The sequence below is a fragment of the Ambystoma mexicanum genome, chromosome 14, assembly GCF_040938575.1.
Source record: "Ambystoma mexicanum isolate Mex_15411 chromosome 14, UKY_AmexF1_1, whole genome shotgun sequence".
NCBI lineage: Eukaryota > Metazoa > Chordata > Amphibia > Caudata > Ambystomatidae > Ambystoma > Ambystoma mexicanum.
In genome coordinates, this window is record NC_090940.1 from 391,747,745 (window position 1) to 391,774,320 (window position 26,576).

General features: G+C 43.7%; 1 protein-coding gene across 1 annotated transcript in view; it reads right to left on the reverse strand.

The window, feature by feature from the left end:
- VPS18 (VPS18 core subunit of CORVET and HOPS complexes) overlaps positions 1 to 26,576 on the reverse strand; it is a 121,403-nt gene that overhangs the window by 66,517 nt on the left and 28,310 nt on the right. The window contains exon 2 of the mRNA XM_069637511.1: positions 5,741 to 5,882. Coding sequence (XP_069493612.1) covers positions 5,741 to 5,882 — 142 coding nt within the window. The remainder of the gene's footprint in view (positions 1 to 5,740; positions 5,883 to 26,576) is intronic.

Genomic DNA, 26,576 nt, shown 5'->3' on the forward strand with positions numbered 1-26,576 from the left:
TGGCAAACAAACCCACTAAATTAGCAATGTTGTTCTAATAAAGTTAATGTCAGCAGAAGTTATTTGGACCCAAGACATAAAATAAGCAAGAATACAGCAGTTTTGTGTACCGCTGAAGACAGACATTAGTGAGGTGAATTAGGCATTGCAAATTCTTTAAAATTCCATTAGAACTACAGGTTGATTATCTTAGTTTACCTACTCGATTTAAGAGAAATGCACTCGACCCGTGGCAATGAATGACAACAAATGTAAATACGCTTTCTGTAAAATGGTGCATGTCACCACAAACCTACTTTATGTTTGGGACACTGCTGCCACCCAGAGGACAGCCATGCAAAGTGAAACCTTTATTTGACATTTACTGCAAATAAAGTATATAGTAAATTAAACTTTTAAACATCCCCAGCAAATGGTGTGCGCCCTTTATAAAATCTACTCAACGATGCAAGTGGGCGAACATTCTTTACGAGCACTGGATGAGTGACTGTAAAATGTGAAACGTTAGCTGCATTAGTAGACATACATAGATATGATAAAAAGGCTCTGAGTACAGTTTGGCTAGCTCTCTCCTAAAAGTACTAATATATAATGCAATCATAATCATAGAGCAAAGTGAGCTAAGTAGGCCAACTACAGTGTATGGCAGTGCAGTAGATCTGCAGACTGGATGCAACATTTGATCACTTCTTTGTGTAAACCTTAGATTTGTGTATTAATGATGTAAGAGGAAAGAATATAAGACACTAAGTAGAGTGGGTGGCGTAGTAGGCAGAGAACAAGGAAATCTAGGAGGAATATTGGAGTTTGCTGTGATCAGATATAATATCAAGGAGAGTGGGATTTGTTCATGGGTTGAGCACCAGTTGCATACGACCAGCAAGTTACAGAACTAGGTTTGCCATCAAATGTATTTGGCCGTGTGATATAATGTCCATTTTCAAAGGTGCTCACTTGTCAGTATGATGCATCTTCCCCCAATGAAAAATTAAATATAGTTGACGCAATGAGATTTTGATACACTAACCTACACTTTACTGTAAACATGGAGACAATGCAGTGTTTTACAGAAGGAATACTGTAATTATGTATTATCTAACAATTTAAATGTTTAGGAATGGAATTTCAATACAATCTTTAAAAAAAGGATAGATGAAGTTAACACATACCAAATAGAAGAGGGGTGGGACGGCTAGACCAGAGATGACCGCTATATATTGTTTAAATCATCATAGCATCATATTTATTTGTATAAATAGTCACAAAAATATAAAGACATTTTGAAAAATTCAGCTCAATATACCAAAAAAAAAACACATCCCTCCATGTACCATTCATTCATTCACAACTTTCGCACACATTTATCATGTTCAAACACGTTGGGACAAACTGGTGATAGATCATTGAAATCACAGAAAAGGAATCAAACAAATGTCAATTTTGCACTTTGTTATTTTACAATGTGACCCTCTGTCTACATTCAGGGGTTTAGAAAACTGTTGTTGACATATGTTTCGGTTGAGTTCTCTCAATAAGTTTGGGGGTCCCCTTATCCGGTGATTTAGGTCAACCTTCTTCAGGACGGAGAGCAATCGCCGATTCTGCGTTGCCTCTTCATAACACAAAAAGTGGGGGTGGGGGTGGGGATGGCTTGAGAGCCTCAATTCTAGAAGAGTAAAAATAAATAAAACTATATTGTCATCTCTGTTAATTTAAGAACCTTTTCATGGTAAACAAACAACTGTGTTTATTCAGCTGTGTGGAATCCTAACTTTAGGACTTATTCTAATCTTAACTTGAACCAACAAGCGATTGTAAACTTTAAGCTTGTCGCCCAAATGCATCGGCTAACGGTACTTCAAATGCGCGGTATCTTGCACTTTCTGCGCTCTATAGGAAATTGTGTTCCAACATAACTAGGAGGAGGAGAACATGGAGAAGGCACATACATTTCTGGTAACGTTTCCTCAAAACAAAAGTTGTGTTGCATTCATGTTTCTGGGGTCGTGTAGATATACGTTGAAGAGTTTTTTAGGCTTGTATAAATACACTTGAGTTGACTATTCTTGCCTCATTTTAACAGCCACTGCCGACCTTTGGAACTCAAGCCAATTTTATACTTGGGAAAATTATCAAAGCAGCATTATGATTAATGGGTCTGTAATGCACCCCCTTACCCATATCTCATTTGTTCTGCATCTACTGTTGTGCTTTGGGTGGGTTTGTCTTTCTATTCAATATTAATATTCCCTTAGAGACATTACCTCGTCCCACACTTGTCAATTACAAACGTTGGGTTTGTAAAAATCAATTTCTCTACATTTGACCTTTATTTAATTCACCCACTTATGATAAACTATTGTGGTGACTGCCATTGAATTCGAGAACAGCTAGACATCCTGAACCCCCATCCCATTTTCCTGGCCGGCCAGCGAACAGAAAGGGAAACGCTGGATGTCTCACACAGAATACCAGTATAGTAGAAAGAGAAGACTGCAATCAAGGGAAAAGGCCTGTAGTACTGCCAGAAAAGGCCCAGAATTATGTCCAAGACAATCCCTGGGCAGGAAACTGACAGAGAAAGAAAGAACGATAGAGGGAGAGAAAGAGGATCTTAAAAAAAGCACACACAAAAATCTCAAATACTGCAAACGGCATTAGAATGTATTTTTATTTACTGTTTCTGACTTCTGCTGAAAATCACTGCCCTTAAAGACTCCATCATACAAATCTACTCACCAGTACCATACTGCGTTTCTGTTTCAGGTAAAGCTATATATAGCTATGCTGTACCAGTGAAACTGCTTGTGCCCAACGGAAAACTCAATTCCCAGTACTTTTCCTTCTAAAAAAAAGCAGTTATATAAATAATTTGGATCAAAGCTTCATTGAAGGTATACTCTCAAGTCAGGAGCCAGCAACTGCTCTCCCACGTGTAGCCTTTTGAGAGTCAGGCCATATGGAAAAGACCTGCAACTTAGATGTGGCTTGATCTTTCTGAACCATAACCTTAGGATCAGGGAAATCCTTACAACACAGATGAATGAAGCTTTGATCCAAATTATTCATATAACTGCTTTTTTTAGAATAAAAGTACTGTGATTTGTTTCTTTTCAAAGTGTGGATGAGTGTTCCATTGGGCACGAGCAGTTTCAGGTGGCTTGCGAGTTTATTGTTCCCACCAAACTCATGGGAAGAAGTTAACCATGAAGGGCTTCTCTGTCGATTGGAGTTTCAGGCAATTCGGACCTGCAGCAGGGCTTGACCAGTCGTCCAGGAGTTGCAGCAGTCGTCTTCCTTCAGCTCGTCTTCGGTTCTTTCGTTCCAGTGGTCGTCTCTGCTTTCCAAGTCCCAGAGACCTGCTTTTAAACAGTTTTACCCCCCACATCGATTCCAGCCTGGCTGTCACTCACACAGCAAGGTGGCTGGCCTTGCCGGACAGTCAGTCGACCAATCACACCAGAGCGCATTCCGGTCCCCTAGGAGACTAAGCACAGGCAGTTTCGGGCACCTCCCTCACATCCTGTCCATCCCAGACACACAGGTGCCTGAGGGCTTCAGCACTGAAGCCCGCCAAAGGCCAACAAACAAAGGGACCAAACTTGGTTTGGCACGCAGAGACAGACACAAGAAGGACCTTTCCTAAAAGAAATGGCGAAAAAAGATGACCGGAGTCTGTTTTTACAGATAGATCTGGGGCGCCGTATTGGAAAACATGGCTGACCCGATTTTTAGCTACCGTTGTTAGAGGTCGGGAAAAATCACGGTAGTTTGATCTAAACCACTGCCACCAGCCATTTAAAGTAGGAAAGGGTAACATTTTACTGTTACATGAGTGTTTAGACTCAGGGGAAGCTACGCAACCCCTCCAGCACTCTATAGAAAGATAGTGTGTGCTAGGTCTGTAAATTTAAAAAGACTAGTAAAGCCAATTTAACTTTACATGCTCCGGGAGACGGTAGTCAGTCCAGAGAAGGTGTTTAAACCCTGGGGAGTCTGAAAGACACCCCTGTGCCACTGCACTGAGGGTGCTGTGTGACACACAGAAAAAAATGATACCTATGGAGTTGTTTTAAAACTCCATAACCAAATAAACCAAAAGTAAAACACATTGAAAATGAAAAGTTCAAAGTCCCAAAATATAGAAAAAGAACTGGAGGACTCTAAGGTAGAGGGTATTTAGCACTTGTGTGAGAATTCTCCCTAACACTTGGTGAGCAAGAAATGGTGTGCTTTGCTGATGTAGAGAATTGAGGGCAATTGACTTTTTATGCTGGACTCGTAGTTTGCAACTTGAATGTGTTTTCTGTGCAGGCCATGATATGAAATCATTATTTTCTTTACAGGTCCATTTTGCATATCATATTTTCAAAAGAAACCAGTCTCAGTGCTTTTTTTCTGAAAAAGCAATTCTAGGAATAATTTGGATCAAAGCTTCATTGATCCACGTTTTAAGATTTTCCCAGATCCTAAGGTTACAGAGGAAGATCAAGCCACATCTCAGTTGCAGGTCTTCTCCATATGGCCCGACTCTCGAAGGGCTTCACGTGGGAGAGCACTTGAAGTAATACTCTCAAGTCAGGAGCCAGTTGAATAAAAAGGTACAGCATAGCTATATATAGCTTTACCTGAAACAGTAACATAGGATGGTACTGGTGAGTAGATTGGTACGATGGAGTCTTTAAGGGCAGTGATTTTCATCAGAAATCAGAAACAGTGAATAAAAATACATTCTAATTCTGTTTGAAGTATTTTGAGGGGTTTTTTGAGAGCCTCTTTCTCTTTCCCTCTCTTTTTCTCTACAGAAGTCCTGAGGCAGAAATGAAGGGTTTGATTTTGCGAAGGGTGGTGATTTGGAGTCAGGCCATTGGAGCCTTCGTGGATGTGTGTTTCGGAAAGGACAAGCTGCTGTTAGTGATGAAATCTAAGGATGTTGCTGAATCCAAGAGTTGCAGATCAAATCCTTTTAGGCGCCCATCAATGAGTCATTTTGGACAATTTGTTGTTTAGCGGAGGAACTGATGAGTACGAATTTGGTCTTGAAGGGGTTTATGTTTGAGGAAGGCAGTCACCATCCAGGACTGAATGATGGCTAGTAATCGCAGTTGCGACCGATGTTCTGTGGGCTTTTTACTCTCAAGTTCAACCGAGTATTGTCTGTGTATTGATAGATGGCTATATTTGGATCTTTGAGGTGTGTGCCAAGAAGCTCCATATAAAGGTTAAAAAGGATCAGTGAGAGGAGGGTTCCTTGGGGAACTCACAGGAAACTGTGAGTTGGTTACAATGCAGCGTGTTCATCTGGGTGACCTGGTGTCTGTCCAATAGGTAGGTGGTAAACCAATTCAGGACAGTGCCAGAGAATCCCATTATGTATTAAATGCAGCAGAGATGTCAAGGATGAAGAGGTGGCATGAGACGCCCTTATCCCCTATTTGAAGGGCACCACCCACAAACTGGATGGTGGCTGTCTCGGTGCTACACTTGGGGAGGAACCCCAACTGACTGCCGTGGAGGAGGTAAACGCATTTCTGCATAAACATTAATGAAAGTCAGCCAATCCAATGGCTATGCATAGGGAACACAAAGTCAATATGAATTAGGAAGCTAAATGTTCACTATAGTTTCACAACAGCCCCCACAAGCATCAAAGCTAACAAGAGAGTTCACGTTAAACATCTTTATTTTATCACTTATCAAAGATTGAGGACATCGATAAGATGGACCACAGGTCATTTACCTGAGAAGGGAATCTCTGCCAAGGCTCATGCAAAGCTGGTTACTGCATACAATAAGGCTGTTTATGTTCTCTGGTGGTGTAAAATCAATCCTTTGCTTATTGAAAATAGGAGTTTCCTTCTCCAACCGAGCATTAACAAAACCTATCAGGGAAACAAAAGAAAATGAGAGCAACAGTCAGTACCAGAAAAATAAACAAAGTTTGAAATAAGAAAGAACATATCTAAATATCAAACAGTTATGGATCTATGAACCCCAAGTTGATAATGCTTTTGCCTACTTGGGTAGCATACCCACAGTCTCGTATTGGTGATGCCGACTCCAATTGTTACAAATAGCATACGAGTCAACAAAAAAAAAAAATGTATACAATAAGTGCGCAAATCTACATATAGCAACTCCAGCGGCTAGCCCACGCAATGTCAATAAGAGAAAAAGGGCTGCTTCCACTCAGATTATTCGAGTCAGTAAAAAATATGTTAACATAACCTAACTGTAAGGCCTTACTCAACTGATTTCTTTGTGTGATGATCTTCTCACATGCATACATTTCCTCAACGTCTCTCGTTAAGACCCTTTTTCATAATTTAATTCATAGCAACAGACAAATAACATTTAAAACATTTTATAGTGTGTTCCTCTACAGGATTCAAATCATTAGCTCGGCTATCCACTTCATTAGCTGTATCTCCTTAATTACCCAAACCATGTGTTCACTAACGGTTTACCAATATGGCATTACTTTACTGCATCCACATGTCATGAGATGAAGCTCCCAAAACAAAAACCTTTCAATTCTGACAATTGACGCTTAACTTTGAATTGATCAAACCCTATCTAGAACTGATTTTACTGAGAATTTCAGCCATTATAGCTAGAGAGAAAGAGTTCTAGACCATCTCAACCCATTCACAGCGCCATGTAGAACTGTAAAACTTTGAATGATCAATTACAAGCCATTTCTTGCTTACGGCTAATTCTGCCATTATGTGTCTTGCCTGTAATGTTAGTACCTTGGAAGACACGAAAAGACAAAGATTGATCAATTTAGTTGTACATAATCCATCAACCAATTTTCTCACTTCTCAGAATTCGGTAATTTTGTCAGTTCACATTATTAAGGCAATAAGCCCTGTGCGGGCGGCCATTACCACGTCAGGTAATGCCCCTGGGGTCAATAGTTACAGGCCTGAGCGTAGCAAGGGCCTTAATGAAGGCCCAGGGGGCAGAACACCTGACGCGGTAATGGCCTACTGGCGAGGGCCTCATTGCCATTAGTACCCTGCGTCATTAGACCCGGGTACTAATGGTGTGTTTTTTTCAGTTGCCAGACGTGTCGCGTTCCGCAGCCGAAACAAATAAATAAATGGCCACTGCGGCCAGGGAAACATAGTCCATTGTCCCTTTCTGTGGCGGCCATAGTAAACAAAGAAAATGGCTGCCATTGAACAGGAGAAGGGACTACACGTAGTCCTTTTTCCATTTCTATGGTGGCCATTGACTCAAATGTAAAAAAAAAGGTAAACAATACAAAATAGCCACCATGGAACAGGGAGAAGAGACTACCATGGCAGGCCAGAGAAAACAAGAAGAAAGGCGAGGACCTGCACGAGGGACACGGCTCAACGTGAGCAGGATTACCAGAAGGTAAGCTACGCAAATGCACCAATATGTAAGTGGCTTTCTTTGTTTTTATGGTGCGCTGGGTACTAATTTGATTTAATAATTATTTCTGGGAATCGGAATATTTGGAAACCTACAGACGGTTTCTATTCTCATATCCAGGTCAATTTGTCAAGACTTATGGACAGCACCAAAAATGTGTGAAAGTCACACGCCAATTCTAACCTTGCTCCCACGTTCAACAGCTATGTTTATACTAAGAGACTTAGATGATGTGGCTTTTAAATTTTAAATGAAAGTTACTGTTTTTCCTGGTAGTGCACCTGCCTTTTGGTCTTAGAATCGTTCTATGTTGTAGTATTTCTACAATGCTACAATCCACAACAGGCAACCAAGTGCTTACTTTAACATTCCAATATGCGTTACACTGCAGATGGTTGGCCTTTAGACGTGCAGGCCCATTTGGACTGATAACTTGGTGCCCAACCACCAGGCCTATTTATATATGCAGCCTCTTGAACTTACATTATCTCTAAAACTATGCAATTTGCTACCAGATAATAAGGTCCCACACATGGATTCAGAAGACCAGGGCTCCTCATCTCAATAGGTAAGCAGGATGCAATACAAAGAACAGTCCCATGATTGGCGAGGACTAACGTATGTAATTGAAAGGCTCCAACTCTCCAAATTCAGGTCCCTCCAACAACAAATACCGGATGATTGATATTCTTCAGATATTTCTTATGAGAAGCACGGTGAAAGGGAGGACAGTGGTACTAATCCAGGCATGTAACTCAACTTACTAGACATGTAGCTCCATAGTTTACCAATCAAGTGACAACTCAATTAGTGGTAGCCCTTATGGTTCATTAGCGCATGGAGATCGTTACTTATCTCCTCTCAGCCAATTAGAATGTTTAGAGTGCAGTCAATAACTACTGGTATTAGAATGTTTGCCCCCTGGGATCTATATGGTTCTGTCGATATGTGTATTCATCTATTTATGTCCTGTGATGAAGTCCCCTGCCTGCTCCTGGGAACTTCTAGTGGGGTGACAGAGGGGGCTAGGTGCCTCCAAGTCAGCAGATGAGCCCAGGGATGGCATATGGAGGTTTCCCTGATCCTCTATACAGGCCCAGTTAAAGTGCAGGGGACAGTCTCAAAAGAAGGCTACAATAATACTGCCCTTTTATGACAAATCAGAAGTTCCCTGGCTCAAGAAAGGCCATCAACCCACCATTTACTAAAAGCCCTATGACCTAGTACTAAGCACTTAATCCTTTTTATGAAGCATCATCTTGGTGGCACAGACCCTTAAAGAGAGGGGTCTTCGATGGTGCCAGGAGAAAAAAAAAAGTGTACATTGCGCAAGAAATCATTGCTCTGCCCTGGAGCCCACTGGGACATCAGAGGCCCGTCACAGATTCTGGTGCAACCTTTCCCTTAAACAGGTGTTCACAGAAATCTCCTGTGCGGCCCACAGAGCCAAATTGCAAAACCCTACAGACTGCCCAGAAAATGAAGGCAGCACAGGATAGGTTACTGTGACAAAATGGCCATGGTTTGAGGACAGGATAGCTCAAGCTTTTGATTTTTATCAATATGTAGAGGAGCAGCCGAATGCCTCTGCAGGAAGTCTTGCCCCCCCTACTACCTGTATGTTGGAAGCCTGAAATTGTGCCATGCTTGAAACCAGCAATTGTAACCATTCTGTGGCGAATCTTCAAGAAAAGAAACCCATTGAGAAAACCATATCTGATGCATCCTTGAAGAGACAACAATCTAATGGAGGAGCGTCTCGAAGGAATATGAAAATGAGAGCCTGACGCACAATGAAAACTGGCTGAAGAAGATGCACGGGCCTTATAAGAAACGGATGATGAAATAAAGAATTGAGTAAACTTTCATATGCGAAAAAGGAGATTGCACGTGTGAAGAGCGCTGCAGAAAATACAAGTCGTTTCATAACTGTACAGATGCAGCAACAAAAGTAGATTAAGTGATCATTGAAGCTAGCTATGCGTAGTGAATAGACTGCAGGCGAAACCGCCATGGTCTAGTATTTGGACATCAATGTCATAACTTTAGTAAGCTCAGACCCATGGAGAAGGAAGGATAAAGAGCTGTAACGCAGCAAAGAATTTGATGAATTTACGGACTTGAATGGTAAAGATGTCTGGCCTGGTATCAAAGTTGAAACAAGCCAAGGCCGGTTATCTATTCTCAAAATAGTAAACGTGAGAAGCTGAATCACTCCTTGTTAAGGTGCAAAGAAAGAACACCATGCATGCTAAGTGTTATTCAATTAAGACATTAAATTACTGCAAAATGGTCTAGATCATGGTCTCCTGTCACGTGAGCCAAGGATGAAAATAGAAGCCAAGCATGGAGTTCCAGCAAACGATAGCGTGTGCTCACACTCCCTTATATTTCCAGAGGCAAGGATACTTTGCAGGGCAAATCTTCATGGCAAAAGGCATGGGTGACGAGACTTGGACTGGGGTGGGGAGGCAAATTCATGTCCACCTCCTAGCACCTGGGTATGAGCTTACGTGCTGCTAAGTGAGCCAAATGTTCCAGACTGACACGAGTATGCCAACCAACTGTAGAAGGCCATATAACTAAGGACCTTATAGTTTGAGAGCCAATTATATACTATGTAGCTAGTAAGTGTTGAAGATGACTTGCACTAGAGGCAGGCTTAAGTTGTTCACCTAACAGTAGATGTCCTATCACAACCCAACCCTGTATAGCAAGTATACTTAGATGTTCCCCTTAAACGTTATCACAACCCTTCGTAGGTTTTTCTTATTTGCCGCATAGTATGACTTCACTTATGACACATTTTTGCTATAAAAGTATGACTTTTTAATGAAATGGAACGTCCGTTGATGTCTGTTGCAACTCCCTGTTTTAGACAATTGATAATAAAACAGAAATACTTTGCCATCTTCGTGAGTTGGTTCCGTTATTTGGTGTAAGAGTTAGTCTGCTTCCCATCAAATGCATGGCACGCTACCCAAAGAGCCTTATGTTTAAATATAAAATGATGTAGGTAATTCTGTTCCAGAAAGGGAGGTATTCTAACCAGACCGCCCTTTTCTAAATGATTCATGCCAAAATTATAGTACACATCTATGCCTTTGCTGTGCCCTAATCATGGCTCTTTCAGCACAAGCCCCGCAGAGGTAGAGGGAAGGTTTTAATGTTGAATCTGCATTACTGACAGCTGCTCGAAAACAAAGTGAGAGAAGGTCAGCACACCCGATTCAAAACATAATTGTGTAGCTTGGCGAGTCTGGCGGCACATAAATCTTTAAATATATGCTATGTCTGGTTGCGGCATGGTGTCTACCAAGAGCACACAATTATGCAGCCACAACAATTAGATATCACACTAGTATGATCTCTGTGAGAAGGACCTGGTTATGACAGGACTGATGTGTTCATGTCTAGTGCGACTGTCTCCACAGCTGCCATGTGGAAAACAGCCAGACTGCTGTCTTTTGATCCTCCAGTGGGACAGTCAACACCTTCCTCTCAGGGCACAGGAACCCTCACCAGAAGACCTCCTGGAAATCAGTGATTCAAAAGGCAGCAATAAAAAAAGCCACATACAGACCAGCGTGGTGGCCACTATAGTCCCTTTGAAGCCAGCAGGCATGGGAAGGGGGCATAGCTAGAATAGCCAGGAGGGAGAGATGGGCTAAGAGAAAGATTACGTCATCTTGGTTCTATTAGGGCTCTATATCACGTACTGTCCCCCCCACTCCACCCATTTCCTGCGGGCAAATGTATATGAGGTCCGAAGGCAAAGAACATTTGTTTAAACAGCCTGGGTTAGACACTTTACATCTGGCTTGCTTCGGACCAAACCCCTATAACATTTGGCGGTTATAAGGAAGGGGCATAACCTCCTTCTTTGATTCAACACTGGATTGTCAGAGCAAGATGAATTCACTGGGCAACTGTTGGAGATGTAGTTTATCCCAATGTCCTCTGCCACAGAAGTGAGTATATGGATATGTTTGGACCAGTAGTACACGTAGAGCCACAGGAAAAAACGACTACTATTGCCTGATCTGAAGATGTAAAAATGTATCTTTTAATGTTCATGAATAACTAGGAAAAAAATAAATATTTATTGCAAAAACATTTGTTTTACAGTTAAAACATTTTTACTTGATTGTAAAATACTCCCATTTGTAATGGTACACACTTTTTTACTCTACTGCCTAAAACATCACTTTACTCCCAACTTCCAAAAAAGGAAGTAAAATACTCCCACATATGGACCACTGGTGTCGCGGTCTCGAACGCCACATCAACCCAACTGAGCCTGCATGTTCAAATCAGCTCAACGCTGACCGCCAGTGGGATCGGATAGACTCAAACATCCCGACATTGGCTTAACAGGGAAAGCGCCTAGAAGCCCAGCTTAACTCTATCCATCACCAAAGACAAGAGCATTACTGTGAAGAGGCACCGTCCACCTGCTCCTCTTTTTGTGATCATAGGGATACTTAAGTCCCCCTCTTTCTTTTCTCAAAGATGTATCCTTAACCAAAGCAAAAAATGTGCACTCCCCACGAGCCACTGGCTCTCGATATTTGAATCTTGTCAAGAAAGAAATAGCGTGGTGTGTGTATGTATAGAAGCGTGATGTGTGTATGTATAGAATTGGTTTGGAGAGTGACTTTTTTACGGTTGGCAACTTTAAGTTTTGCCCCCTGTCCTTAAATATTGACATTATTGCCAACTCTTTTTCCTAACATCCCTGGGTATCATGCGTCCCCTGCACACTCTCTAGATGGCATAAAGCCTAGTTAAGTTAAACAAAGTTTTGAAAATCTATAGTGATTCAAACATTTTTGACAACAGTTCATAAAGAAATTCAATAGATCATTTTGCTTTTTGAGAATACAAGGGTCTTCTCCTTTTTATTGATTTTTTCTGTGATGGCCCAACGTGTTTCGAGATTCATATTCTCTTCATCATGGGCTTACATTTTCAACATAACTTTCACAAGCATCTATAAAGAACATATATAGAAAGGAAATTACATGAGTCTCATGCTAAATTCAAAAAAATGTGTTTATGACATTTTTCATTCAAATAAAAGTTTTTTATCCAAATTCAATTTTTTTTGTTTCAAAAAAATAATTTTTAGCAAGAATAGTCAAGAGATAGACAACAAGTCCCTAGTGTCCTTGGATGTCTGATGATACTGAACTGTGAAATAATTTTGGTAAGACACCCTTATTGGTATTCGGGAAAAGTTTTAGTATGGGCAGGGATGTGCTAAGAAAATGGCGGTTTAAACACACTGTGTGACCAGTAACATAATACTCAAATTAGATGTGGTGTTTTTAGCAACTGCCTAATCAGTGACCCTTGTGGATATACATGATGTAAGCATTCTGGGAGAAACTCACCCGTCTTCTAAAGGTCTGAAGAAGTGGCTCTATTACAGGTGAGGGAAAGGGGTTCCCAAGTAGTTTCTTTACTGAAGTCACATCTGTACCAAATATTAGCCGATTCTTGTCTCCTAGGGGAGGATGTGCATATTAGAATCTGAGGAACTGGTTAAGAACATGGGCATAAAGAGGTAACCCCTGTATAGACTTACCAATTAGGAGTATCAAAATGGTCCAGTGGCGGCGATGCGGTCAGGAAGCGCTGCTTTCCGACCGCATCTACCGCGGGTGTGTTTATATATGTAAAATTGGTCTGCATTACGTCACTCACGCATGCGCGATGTTACTCGCGCATGCGCGTGTGGCGTCAAAATTGATGACGTCACTCGCGATTGCCAGAGCGGCATTATAGTGACGCAAAGTAATACAAAATGTCGAGTGATGGAACAATTGTAGTTTCTGAGGCCATAGGGTTGACATTTGTACCAGTAAATGGCTGCGCCACCATAAGTGACGTACATGATTACAACGCGGTTAGTGTGCGTAAAAATGAGGACCTTGGCATCCTGAGATTGTAATATGATGTATTTTAGGATTTAAAGTAAAAGGCAGAGATTTATTTCAAAAATTCGATTTTTAGAAAAACCGGGAATAGATGTTGTAAGAAAAGAAGAGCACCTGTTAGTGAAGAAAAGGCTAATATGGTCTAACTTGACTTAATGCAAGAATGGACATTTTTGCAATTAAGGTCGGCTTCTGATGTTCGAGGTAGCTATAGAGCGATAGCGTTGTTATATATGTTAAAGGCATGGAGTGTAAAGCGTATTTTAACAACATAATAGAATAATCATTATCTGCCCCATAGTGGTTGGGTGTACATTCTTTTCCAGATTTCAAAATATATGTGGATTCAAAAAAAGTATCTAGTCACTATAATGTACAGTAAAAGCATGAAATACAAGGCATATTTTAGTAGCAAAAATAAAATGTTAGTCATCTAACCCATGATCGCCGGGTGTACAATCTTGTCTGGATTTTTGATAATAGTATCCAACTACCATCATATGGTTTAGATTACTAACTATTTTCGATCATAAAAACAAAGGAAACGAACAGGAGTTAAGAAATGGCACTTATGACTCTTAGATGTATGTCTACAGGAACAGTCCTAAGTAATGTTCTTAATTTAGACCCAAAGGGGTCATCGCATCCAGTTTGTTTATCCAAAACAATTCCCTTTGTGCTAGCAGTTTGGGTAAGTTACCTCCCCGGCAGAATGGGCGTGTAACTTCAAGTATTGCTAATCTCATTTGGGAGACGTTATGTCTCATATCACGAAGACCGGTGAATTAGTGTTTTTTGTCCTGATACAGCATTTGTGTTCCGTCCATCTATCTTTGGCTCTCCTGTTTGTCTTTCCAACATAATATTTACCACAGGAGCAGCGTATGGCATAGATAACATTTTTTGTATCACATGTTGCAAAGTTCTTTAGAAAGATCTTTTTGCCTGTCTGTGATGGCGGATATGGTCACCTTTGATCAGATTGTTACATTGTTGACAGGCAAAGGTGCCAGCTTTTGGTTTGCTTAATGTCCTCTGTGATGTTGGTTTCACTCTTTCAGCTCTTATTAGTTAGATAGAGGATTTCCTGCAGAAACAATCAACAAAGCTATCACTCGGACTGAAGCTCAGGATAGAAACACCCTCCTACAAGGTCATCAAAAGACAGAAAATAGAAATCTAATACATACGCTTAGATATTCAAGCCAGAGTTTCCAAATAAAAAGAATAATCTATAAAAATTGGGAACTAATCAAATCCGATGAAACTCTTTCACATCTATTTCCAGAACCACCAATGATGGCATATAAACGTGGGAAAAATTTCAGAGATCAACTAATAAGAGCTGAAAGAGGGAAACCAACATCATAGAGGACAATAAGCAAACCAAAAGCTGGCACCTTTGCCTGTCTACACTGTCAACACTGTAACAATCTGATCAAAGGCGACCATATCCGCCATCCACAGACAGGCAAAAAGATCTTTCTAAAGAACTTTGCAACATGCGATACAAAAAATGTTATCTATGCCATACGCTGCCCCTGTGGTAAATATTATGTTGGAAAGACAAACAGGAGAGCCAAAGATAGATGGACGGAACACAAATCCTGTATCAGGACAAAAAACACTAATTCACCAGTCTTCAGACACTTTCGTGATATGAGACATAACGTCTCCCAAATGAGATTAGCAATACTTGAAGTTATACGCCCATTCAGCCGGGGAGGTAACTTACCCAAACTGCTAGCACAAAGGGAATTGTTTTGGATAAACAAACTGGATGCGATGACCCCTTTGGGTCTAAATGAAGAATATTACTTAGGACCGTTCCTGTAGACATACATCTAAGAGTCATAAGTGCCATTTCTTAACTCCTGTTTGTTTGTTTTATGGTTTTATGATCGAAAATAGTTAGTAATCTAAACCATATGATGGTAGTTGGATACTATTATCAAAAATCCAGACAAGATTGTACACCCGGCGATCATGGGTTAGATGACTAACATTTTATTTTTGCTACTAAAATATGCCTTGTATTTCATGCTTTTACTGTACATTATTGTGACTAGATACTTTTTTTGAATCCACATATATTTTGAAATCTGGAAAAGAATGTACACCCAACAGCTATGGGGCAGATAATGATTATTCTATTATGTTGTTAAAATACGCTTTACACTCCACGCCTTTAACATATATAACAACGCTATTGCTCTATAGCTACCTCGAACACCAGAAGCCGACCTTAATTGCAAAAATGTCCATTCTTGCATTAAGTCAAGTTAGACCATATTAGCCTTTTCTTCACTAACGTTCTTTTCTTACAAATACATCTATTCCCGTTTTTTCTAAAAATCGAGTTTTTGAAATAAATCTGCCTTTTACTTTAAATCCTAAAATACTTCATATTATAATCTCAGGATGCCAAGGTCCTCGTTTTTACGCACACTAACCGCGTTGTAATCATGTACGTCACTTATGGTGGTGCAGCCATTTACTGGTACAAATGTCAACCCTATGGCCTCAGAAACTACAATTGTTCCATCACTCGACATTTTGTATTACTTTCCGACACTATGATGCCGCGCTGGCAATCGCGAGTGACGTCATCAATTTTGACGCCACACGCGCATGAGCGAGTAACATCGCGCATGCGTGAGTGACGTAATGCAGACCAATTTTACATATACAAACACACCCGCGGTAGATGCGGTCGGAAAGCAGCGCTTCCTGACCGCATCGCCGCCACTGGACCATTTTGATACTCCTAATTGGTAAGTCTATACAGGGGTTACCTCTTTATGCCCATGTTCTTAACCAGTTCCTCAGATTCTAATATGCACATCCTCCCCTAGGAGACAAGAATCAGCTAATATTCGGTACAGATGCGACTTCAGTAAAGAAACTACTTGGGAACCCCTTTCCCTCACCTGTAATAGAGCCACTTCTTCAGACCTTTAGAAGAGGGGTGAGTTTCTCCCAGAATGTTTACATCATGTATATCCACAAGGGTCACTGATTAGGCAGTTGCTAAAAACACCACATCTAATTTGAGTATTATGTGACTGGTCACACAGTATGTTTAAACCGCCATTTTTTTAGCACATCCCTGCCCATACTAAAACTTTTCCCTAATACCAATAAGGGTCTATTACCAAAATTATTTCACAGTTCAGTATCATCAGACATCCAAGGACACTAGGGACTTGTTGACTATTCTTGCTAAAAAATATTTTTTTTGTTTTTTTGAAACGAAAAAAACTGAATTTGGATAAAAAACTTATTTGAATGAAAAATGTCATAAAAACATTTTTTTGAATTTAGCATGACACTCATGTCATTTCCTTTCTATATATGTTCTTTATAGTGAAAGTTATGTTGAAAATGTAAGCCCCTGATGAAGAGAATATGAATCTCAAAACGTGTTGGGCCATCACAGAAAAAAATCAATAAAAAGGAGAAGACCCTTGTATTCTCAAAAAGCAAAATGATCTATTGAATTTCTTTATGAACTGTTGTCAAAAAATGTTGAATCACTATAGATTTTCAAAACTTTGTTTAACTCAACTAGGCTTTATGCCATCTAGAAAGTGTGCAGGGGATGCAGTTTTCCATAATTTGGATTTCTTTTTGTTCTCTATTGTATTCTGGCCCAGATACCAAGGCCGAGTCCTTCTCCCCTGCACCTCGAATCCTACTAAAACATACCCTATGAATTAGAATATTTTCATAGAATTGCTATTTAAATACTGGTGTGCAAGTGTACTTCTGTGTTTTATCCCTGGGTATCATCCTAGAGTGCACTTTTACATAAGGCTCTGCATTCACTGTGTTTATTTTACAGGGATGGGTTTGCAGTGTTTGAGTTGCTGCAATATTTCCATATTTGTTAGATGATTTTGATTGGACATTCTTTTAATTTGCTACTAGATCATACTTTTAGTGGCATACAACGCATAGCCAACGCTCTTTGTTGATATGCCGATAAAAACAGTCTGATAATCAATAGGGATAAGACACGGATCATGTTATTCTCTGCTAAGCGTATAGCTAGACCTAGGCTAATTGTCTGGGATATTGAAATAACATATACCGTACTGTACAAATACTTGGGTGTTGAATTCAATGCAAGACCTGGCTTTAAAACATGCATAGAGGTACGTACCAGGAAAGAAACAGTTGACTTTGCTAAAAGTGCAATTTGCCAAAAGAAGTGGTGGCTAACCGCTTGCGGGAGCAAGACCGTTATATTTACAATGCCCGGTCATCTACGTTCAGGAGAATCTAGTAGATCTCAATTTGAATGGCTTCAGTTGATCAAAGGTAGATTCTGGAGGAAACTATTGGTATTGTCAGTCAGTCAAAAAATGTTTATTTCGGATAAAATATCCATAAAAGTTAGTTAATTTGTATAGCGCGGCCAAGCCCTGAGGTAACTGGGCGCATTGAGTAAGGAGCAGCAGTGTTACAGAAGGTTGCACATACAGACAATAGTAAGATACAATACAATAGATTAGAGTGAAGGACCAGGTTACAGTGTGGTCGATAATAGACAGGAGTACTTAGTAAGGATACGTGTAGCAGGATAGCATCCCCGTTCATACATGACATGTGATAAAACATACACAAGAATGATCACACTTGATAGTTGGTAAAAAGGCATGTCCCATAAATTTACATTCCTCACTGAAACCCACATAATGCATATCATATACACTGTGATAAAACAATTCACATAAAAAACATAAAAAAAACAATCCACATAAAATCTAATTCACCGATTCTTTGCTACACACGCCATAAAAAAACAGTCTACAGCATATAACTCCCATTCCCATTACAATCCAAAATAAAACTCACAGCATTAGTCACCTTGTAGCCTCAATAGCCCCTTTCTAAAATACATTGCTCTTTTCAAGAAGGAAAGTAAGGCTCAAGCAACCTGAACAGAGTCGGCACGCAAAAGAAACAGAATGGCAGCTCTATGTTGACAAAGGTTAACCTCCCTCAACACTGGTAATAACGTGGCTCTTCGTATCCCTGCGTACCCCGTGCAAAACAATAGCAAATGAGTCAAATCTTCCTTTTTGTATGTACACACTGGGCACTCAGCCGAACTCGGGTAGCCCTTCCAGTGCACTGTATTATCCCTAAGAGAAGACAATCAAATCTTGCCCTTGTGATTAGTCAGCGGTCTTTTTTGCTAGTACCCCAAATGAGGGTACGGTTGAATCTCATTCGGCCGGCTAATCACAGCATGCACTGCATCACAGCTCCTCTCCTACTCGGCAGATAATCTTTTCACAGCAAACGCTTCTCCTAGAGAACGTTTAACTACCCGCCTTGATTTTAGTCAGTGGAGCCACTGGTGGTGACAACGTGCTTAGATTTGCTTCTTTGAAGGCTTTATCAATAGTTAATCCACAGGATTTTCCTCACACCCACCCTGGCCATTACTGACCTTATAGTATGGCAGAGGGAGGCACATTCATTCGCCCATATACGGACCCAGAAAATTATCGGGGCCAAAGCCCACTGATCCTCCAAAAATTCCAAGCCTAGTTCCCTGTGAATGGATAGACACAGGGAACAACTCGGAAGCCCCAATAATCTCCTGAGGAACTGGTTCTCCTTGGTTTGTATTTCATCAGCCCTCTGCAGGCCCCATAATTGTGCTCCGTACAGCGTCACTGCCTATTGGTATTGCCAAATTGTGGCTCGATGGCTATAATAAGACTTGAATTGGGTATTATGTCTCTTAAATCCCAGATACATTTTTTTTCAAAAAGAGCCATTATGTACATTCAAATGTTGAATGTGCCTTCCAATCCCCTCATACAGAGTTTAGGAAACGTGGAGCGGAGGCTAGAATTAAAGTCTAGTTTCAGTAAGAACATACTCTGTTTAAAAATATAGGATGAACCCCGAACTGGGGGGGATGAATTTTTTAATCTTGGGCGCCTATTTGAAAATCGTCTAGAGTTGTGGGATTGGAACAAAAATGTCATGCATTTGAGTTTGTTAAAAAGCCATGACTTTGTGTCCGATGTGATGTACACATTCAAAAGGCGCTGCCGTATTTGGATGTTTGTCCCTCAATTCATTTGCAGAGATTTTCCCTCCTTCTGTGGATTAATCGCCTGCGTGTCCTGAGTGTTCTGGGTCCGTCATTGTCTTTTCCGCAACAGGATTGCTATTGCCGTATCTGCCTTAAAGCAGATGATGAGATGGCTAAGCATGTCCTGACAGAATGCCCTAGTATGGGTACGGTCCACATGTGTCACCTGGGCAAATTCGTACGCCATTTAGACACTATGAAGGACCCCTTATTTTGGAAGCAATGTATTAACACCTATAAAAGGGGGCTCCACATGGCCTTGTTCAGAATCTGGAAGGTGGTGGCCAAGCTTCTAACCTTGACACAGAACAAAGAGGCACATGAATAGACTTCAGTTTCTGCTCTGAAACGAAGATGGGTACCGATTCTGGCATAATTCAAGCGCAAACCAACTAAATCCAGCATACTTCACTACATTTTATTTCATTCCATATTATTCCATTCCATTTTGCCTATATGAAAATGGTCTAGATTGTCTGTCAAGGTTATCCACATGTATATTCTAAGAGTTTTAAAATGTTGCAATGATTTTGATGAATTGCTTGGATTTTATTAGTGTAATTTGATGATGAAATTAATTTTGTATTTTCTGTATTATTTATTGTATATGTGTAAAGTTTTATACTAAAACTATATCACATTGAATAAACTTAGAAAAACATACGATATGCAGATATGGTGTCTTTGCCAATAACACAATTTTAAAAGTAAATAATAGAGCACTTCCGTTTTCCCTTTACATAATGTCCTACAGATGCGAGGCATAAAATTATTATTGCGCAGCTACGAAATGTGATCGATTAATGGTGTTGTGAGATGTAAAGGGGGAGGTGAGATGTAAAGGGGGAGGTAGGCTTGCATCTTGGGTAGAGGCCACTGCCTACGACTCCATAAGCATTGAGGCGTTTCCCAGGAAGGTGCGTACCTGAGCGCCCAGTCATTTTTGAAGATGCAATTTTAGAAGGGTCCTCTTTGAAGCAGAGTCAGATCCCGACAGCAAACTGTGTCTGAATGGAATAGTACATACTACGCTCCCGAAGCGCCCGTTTTATTGAGATTGTACAGAGTGAAACACACGTTTGGTTAAGGGTGGATTTCAGCCCTGGGTGCTCACCCAGACTCCAGCACCTTTAGCTTATCACTGTCTGGGACCGGTGTTGTACGTTTTCCTGCATCCCCATGGTAGCTTGTGGGAGGCAGTGTTCGGCAATCTTCGGAGCCACGCTCACTTGGATGCCCCGTCCACCCACAGATGACTACAGCCATACAAACAGCGTGGAAATGAAAAATGAGAAAATACAGCGGCATAGCCCGCCCTCCAACAGCTGCGCTCCTGGGATTAGCCAGTGATGTCTTTGTAGCTCCGCCCCTGCCCATTCCTGTCATCTGTGGGGATGCAGAATATCATAGAAAGGGCAGGCATGCAACGAAATGTTAGCTGCTAACAAAGGGATCCGAAACATGGGACGCATTTTGTTTCTTCACAGTGTCACAGCTCCTCCGAGACACACAGTCTGTGTAATAAAACCAACAACACGTTTATTTTTCTTTTGTCATCGGCAGCCGAGGCTTGCTTATTCATAATGGTGACTCTCCAACTGAAAGACCATCAGTCACCTTGAAAATCTGTTACAGTTAAAGTGAGCAACACAATAAAGCAGCCTTTTAAAATGTGTTCACACCCATAACGTCTAATAGCTTGATATCCTAAAACGTACAGTATGCTTTCATGTCCTCAGGTTAATGTTCTTAAAACCATGCATAACACCACACTGGAGGTTTGTGACAAATCTCCAAACCAAAGTGAGTTTTTTAGCCTCTTTTATTGTGTGTCTTAAAGCGCTGAAAATAAAGTGAGTCCATAGATATTTTGCGTTTTGCATCTTATAGTCTTCTATTCAGGATGTGGAAAATAAAGGTACACCGACATTATTTTGGCTCAACATGCTACTATAAGTATTTAGATGTTGTCATGATGCTTTACTATGCAATTTGCGGATTTTGCAAGTCAACTCTACAGAACAGTTATTATTGTAGGTCTTGACACCAAAACTTAAATATTTGTTTCAAGTAAAGCGTGGAAGAAGATGGCCATGCCCAAATTGCAGAGTGGGTTAAAATCCCTGCTTTCCTGTTTAGCGCAATTGTGTGATCCTGGGCAAATAATGTAATCTCACAATGGGCCTCATTACAAGTCCGGCGGTAACCCTGCCGGTGCTACCGGCGGGTTGCCGCCGGACTTGCAGTATTTAGTGGCACCAGGTTTGCCGGAAACACCGGGGGATTACAACCCCAGTGTTCCGGGAAGTCAGGCAGCGGTAAATGGTAAATCCCCATTCCCACTTGAGTCCCGTAGGACTCAATGGGAATTGGGATGACGGAAGCAGCTGCTGTGAAAGTCTGCGGGCGGGTGCCATTCCACCTGCCAGGTCTGACCCTGGTGGGCGGGACGGCACCCGCTCGCAGACTCGTAGTGTGCCGGTATGTTAACAATGGGCCCGATTCATAGATTCCAGCGCAGAAGCAGCACTGCGCGCCGAGAGGGAGCGTGCACCAGCTGGGGCACAAAGCAGCATCTGCGCGCCACGAGTATTCATGGATTTCCCGAGCCATTACCAGCCGTGGAGCAGTGAACATCCATCTGTGCCAGTAACGCCTCCAACACCGCCCCTTGCACAGGAAAAAGCAAGTGAAATGGGCAATACGGTGCAAGGCCCCGCGCCATCCGTGGGCCTGCACACAGCCCCCCTCCATTGTAATCACGTGAAAAATCGGAGCGTACCCCGCTCGCGCCAGCCAAAATTGCGTGAAAAGGCCCTTGCGTACCCCCGTGAAATCGCCTACCCCGCTCGCACAAGCCAAATCATGTGAAAAGGCCATCGCCTACCCCGCTCGTGCCAGCCAAATCGTGTGAAAAGGGCTGCACGTGCTGCCATCAGCTGAGAACACACCCCGCAGGCAGCCCAAACCACCAGGGATCCCCCCCAATCACCCGTGACCATACCCACAGGTGCCCACACCACAAGGGATCCCCCATCACTCGTGACCATACCCGCAGGCAGCCCACACCACATGGGACCCCACCATCACCCGTGACCATACCTGCAAGCGGCCTACACCACAAGGGACCCCACCATCACCCGTGACCATACACACAGGCAGCCCACACCACATGGGACCCCCACCCCTCATCACCCATGACCATACCCCACAGGCAGCCCACTTGTGACCATACCCGCAGGCAGCCCACACCACAAGGGACCCCCATCACCCCTGACCATACCCACAGGCATCCCACACCACACGGGACCCCCCCTCATCACATATGACCATACACTGCAGGCAGGCCCCTGGCTCATGTCCCCGCAACCCCACCCCCACCAGTGACAGCAACCTGCAGGCAGGCCCTGGCTCATGTCCCCCCACCCCCACCAGTGACAGCATCCTGCAGGCAGGCCCCGACTCATGTCCCCCCCAGCCCCACCAGTGACGGCAACCTGCAGGCAGGCCCCGACTCATGTCCCCCCCCACCGCAACCAGTGACAGCATCCTGCAGGCAGGCCCCGACTCATGTCCCCCCAGCCCCACCAGTGACGGCAACCTGCAGGCAGGCCCCGACTTATGCCCCCACATCTGTACACCATGCAATCATGTAGCAAATGTCCACCAAAATGCCACCACACGCTGCACCCCTCCCCCCCCCACAGTGCAACTCAACACCCATCCATTGGTCCTACTCCCCAGTACATGCCCCATGGCATGTGAATCACAAATACACACATGCATGTTTGCAAACAGATGACCAACATTGCTCAACAGCAGGGACACTTAACAGAGCCAATGAAGAGTGACACATGCACCAAACCATTGAGAGCAGACACCACTTGGATTGTAAGGAATAAACATTTATTAAGTACCAAAAAATCACACCAACTGAAAGCTAACCATGAACATGGTAATGAATCGAATGCAAATGAAATTTGAAACAAAAAGAAATGTGTTATTAAAAAAGTTGAAACTCCAAAAAGTGGTCTATGTCCAATGATTGTCTTCCAATTGCAATTAAAACATGTCCAACTATGTACAAGGCTGAAGGGTCCATGATCCCTAAATCCAAATATACATCCTAAAAAACCCTTATAAAAAACTATTCACAAGATGTGGCGCAAAGTCCATGAACTCCAAATCATTAAAAAAATAAAGGAAACCTACCACTAAATAACTATTTACAGAGGCAGCGGGCTAGTCCTACGACTCACCATTTCCCCAAGTGTTCCAGCGAGGGCATCATCGAACTCTGCGTCTATTTTCCAGAGGTGGGCCTGTGCTCTACCCTCGAGGGCCTGCAGGGACTCGTCCGTGCGCCGCTCAAACTCCCTGCGAGTCTCCTCGAGGAACTCCACCCACCTCTCTGCCCGATGCAGAGTGTTTGCCGCCGTGGCCATGGCGAGTCATGCCCCCGCTGCCGCCCTGCCCCGATTTGCTGGCCAATTTGCTGCAACACGGAAGACATCCTTATTCCAAGGTCCACGTTACCCTCCTGCCCGATGGCCGATACCTGCCCCTGTGATGTTGAGGCCCCCCCCCCGAGTCCTGTCGCCTTCTACATCGAGCCTGCTGCCGCCGATAAGCCCTGTGCCTGCGCCGCCGAGACTGCCTCCGGGATGATGACAACCCCCGGGGCAGTCGTACACATGCCCTGCTGAAAGGTGCCTGCACTACCTCCATTTCCACTGGTCCTGTTGCTGGGATGACCACCTCTGCTGATCCTACGACTCCCGACTGTGGCAGGGATGTGGTCTCCACCAGACTGGCTGCCGTGGTTGGGACAGGTCCACAGGGGCCCTAGTGTTAGGGGGTCCTGGTGTTATCTGGGCCGGAAGACGGCAGGGAGTACATGTGGCGCACAGTGGAGGAAGAGGAGGAGGGGGGGGGGGGGTCGCATGAGTGGCCAGCACACGTAGTAAACTCACGACAACGAGCTGAGCTAGCCAGTTCATGAGGCTACAGACCTCTTTGTGATGACATGCAAGCCCCCAATTGGAAGCCTGCACGTCAACCCGAATTCGGCCTGTCGGCCTCGCGATCCTGGCTAGCATGGGCTCCACCCTGTCACGAATTGCCTCGTCCGCAGATAGTGGAAGATCAGTTGACGTGGATACATCTGCTACCTGCGGATGGGTCTGGCCTGAGGCATGCCCGCAGGTGCATACTGATGCAGGCGCAGTTTCACGGACAGGATTAGGCACAGGCCCCTCCACAGTGATCTGAACTGCCTCCTGCCCCTGGACTGCATCAGTTGCACGTACCTCATCACCCCCGCCAGACCCCATGTGCTGGGCTGATGTGGCCTCCTCCTCGTCCACCACCAACCTGGCTGACTCCCCACCGTCTTCCGCATCGGATTGCCCCAATGGGGGCTCACCTGTTCCTCCCGCTGCCGAGGAGCCCACAACCAACTTCACCTTCTTGTGCCTCCCCTCAGCAGCTGCTGCCGATGACTGACGCGGCACTAGCGTCCTCACTCCTGGCCTTGCGTTGGTTTCAGGTGGAGGCATCCCTGCCGCGGGGCTCCACAGCGCCACCTCCGCACTCTTCCTCTGTCGTCGCTGTGGATAGGGAGATGACATTGAACACAAGCATCAGTGTACCGAACAAACGTCTGCTTGGAACAAAGCAAATGCACGAGCGGCACTGTCAAACGTCACCACTATCACCCCCCCCAACACACAGGTCAGTGCAAGCAACACAGATGCACAATCATGCATGCCATGTCCAACAAACATTCACATCCATGTACAAGGCACTGCTAGGACATCAGAGGAGGGGCTGAACCTCACATGCATCATGGTACATGCACATCACATACACACCCATCACCTGACAGTCATGCATCAGGCCATGAAGACAAGACCTCCCGTCACAGTGCACTTAGGGACAACTGGGCCTCATGAGTCAATCACGCATTGAGATGCTCATGCATCCATGGGGTTGGCCAGTCACACACTCAATACTAAGACACACACACATGTACACCATGCATGTCCATGATGGTGACATTAGCACCCATGTGTCACACCTCTCGCATGCCCCAGTCCAGACACAGGTATGCAAACATGTGCACCTCGTTACATGCTGGTGCGCCTCACGCATTGCAACACAGACACCATTGAAGTGCGTCAGGCTTGAATGGACTCACATGCAGCACTGTCAGGGACATGCACAAAGACACCTGTACAGGAGGCATGCCAGACATGAGGCCAAGGTGCACACTCCAGCCACACGTCAACATACACAAGCACTATGGCAACAAGAACCCATGAACACTTACCAGTCGACACCAGACGGAGCACCAAATCCAAGACCTGGGCATGCAGCGCTGGGTCGATGCGCTCCAGGACCCGCATCTCATTGGTGGACAACTGGCCCCAGTGCCTCGCTCCATCATCAGCAGCCTTGAGGAGGCGCTGGGCCTTGTTGAGGGTCATGGACCTGAAGTCTTCCCAGCGCTTACGGACATGTCGGTAGTCGTGGGGCGCCAACCCCTCTGCGTAGATGGCATCCACGATGTCCACCCAGATCTTACTCCGTCCTTCCTTGTCGGCGCAGGATGGTCCGATGAAGAGGGCATCATAATACCCCAGGACTTGCTCCACCAGGATGCCAACTTCTCTGGAAGAGAAGCGGACAGTCCTCTGCCTCTCTGCCGGGGGTTGCCACTTGCCTCAAATGGAGATAAGTCAAGCATGGCAACCCCCGAGGCAGGTGTGGGGGGGCAGATGGTGCTGGGGTTGGGCTGTGGTGCGATGGAATGGCAGTCGGGAGTCTTCAGGGTCAGCAGAGGTGGTCACAGCAACAGGACCACTGGCAATGGCTTCAGAGCAGGCACCAAAATGCAGGGCACGCGAGTAGCAGGCACACAGAGTGGGCTGGCAGCAACAGATGGCTCTAGGAGGCAGCTTGGGGCAGTTGGAGGCAGGTAAATGGCCTTGTGGGCAAGAGCGTGGGTCTTCTGTGTGCTTTCGCAGGCCAGCCGGATGCAGAGGGACCCCGCACTTGTGGAAACAGAACGTTAGCGTGTAATCCGAGGAAAGGCCCTAAGCGCGTAAATT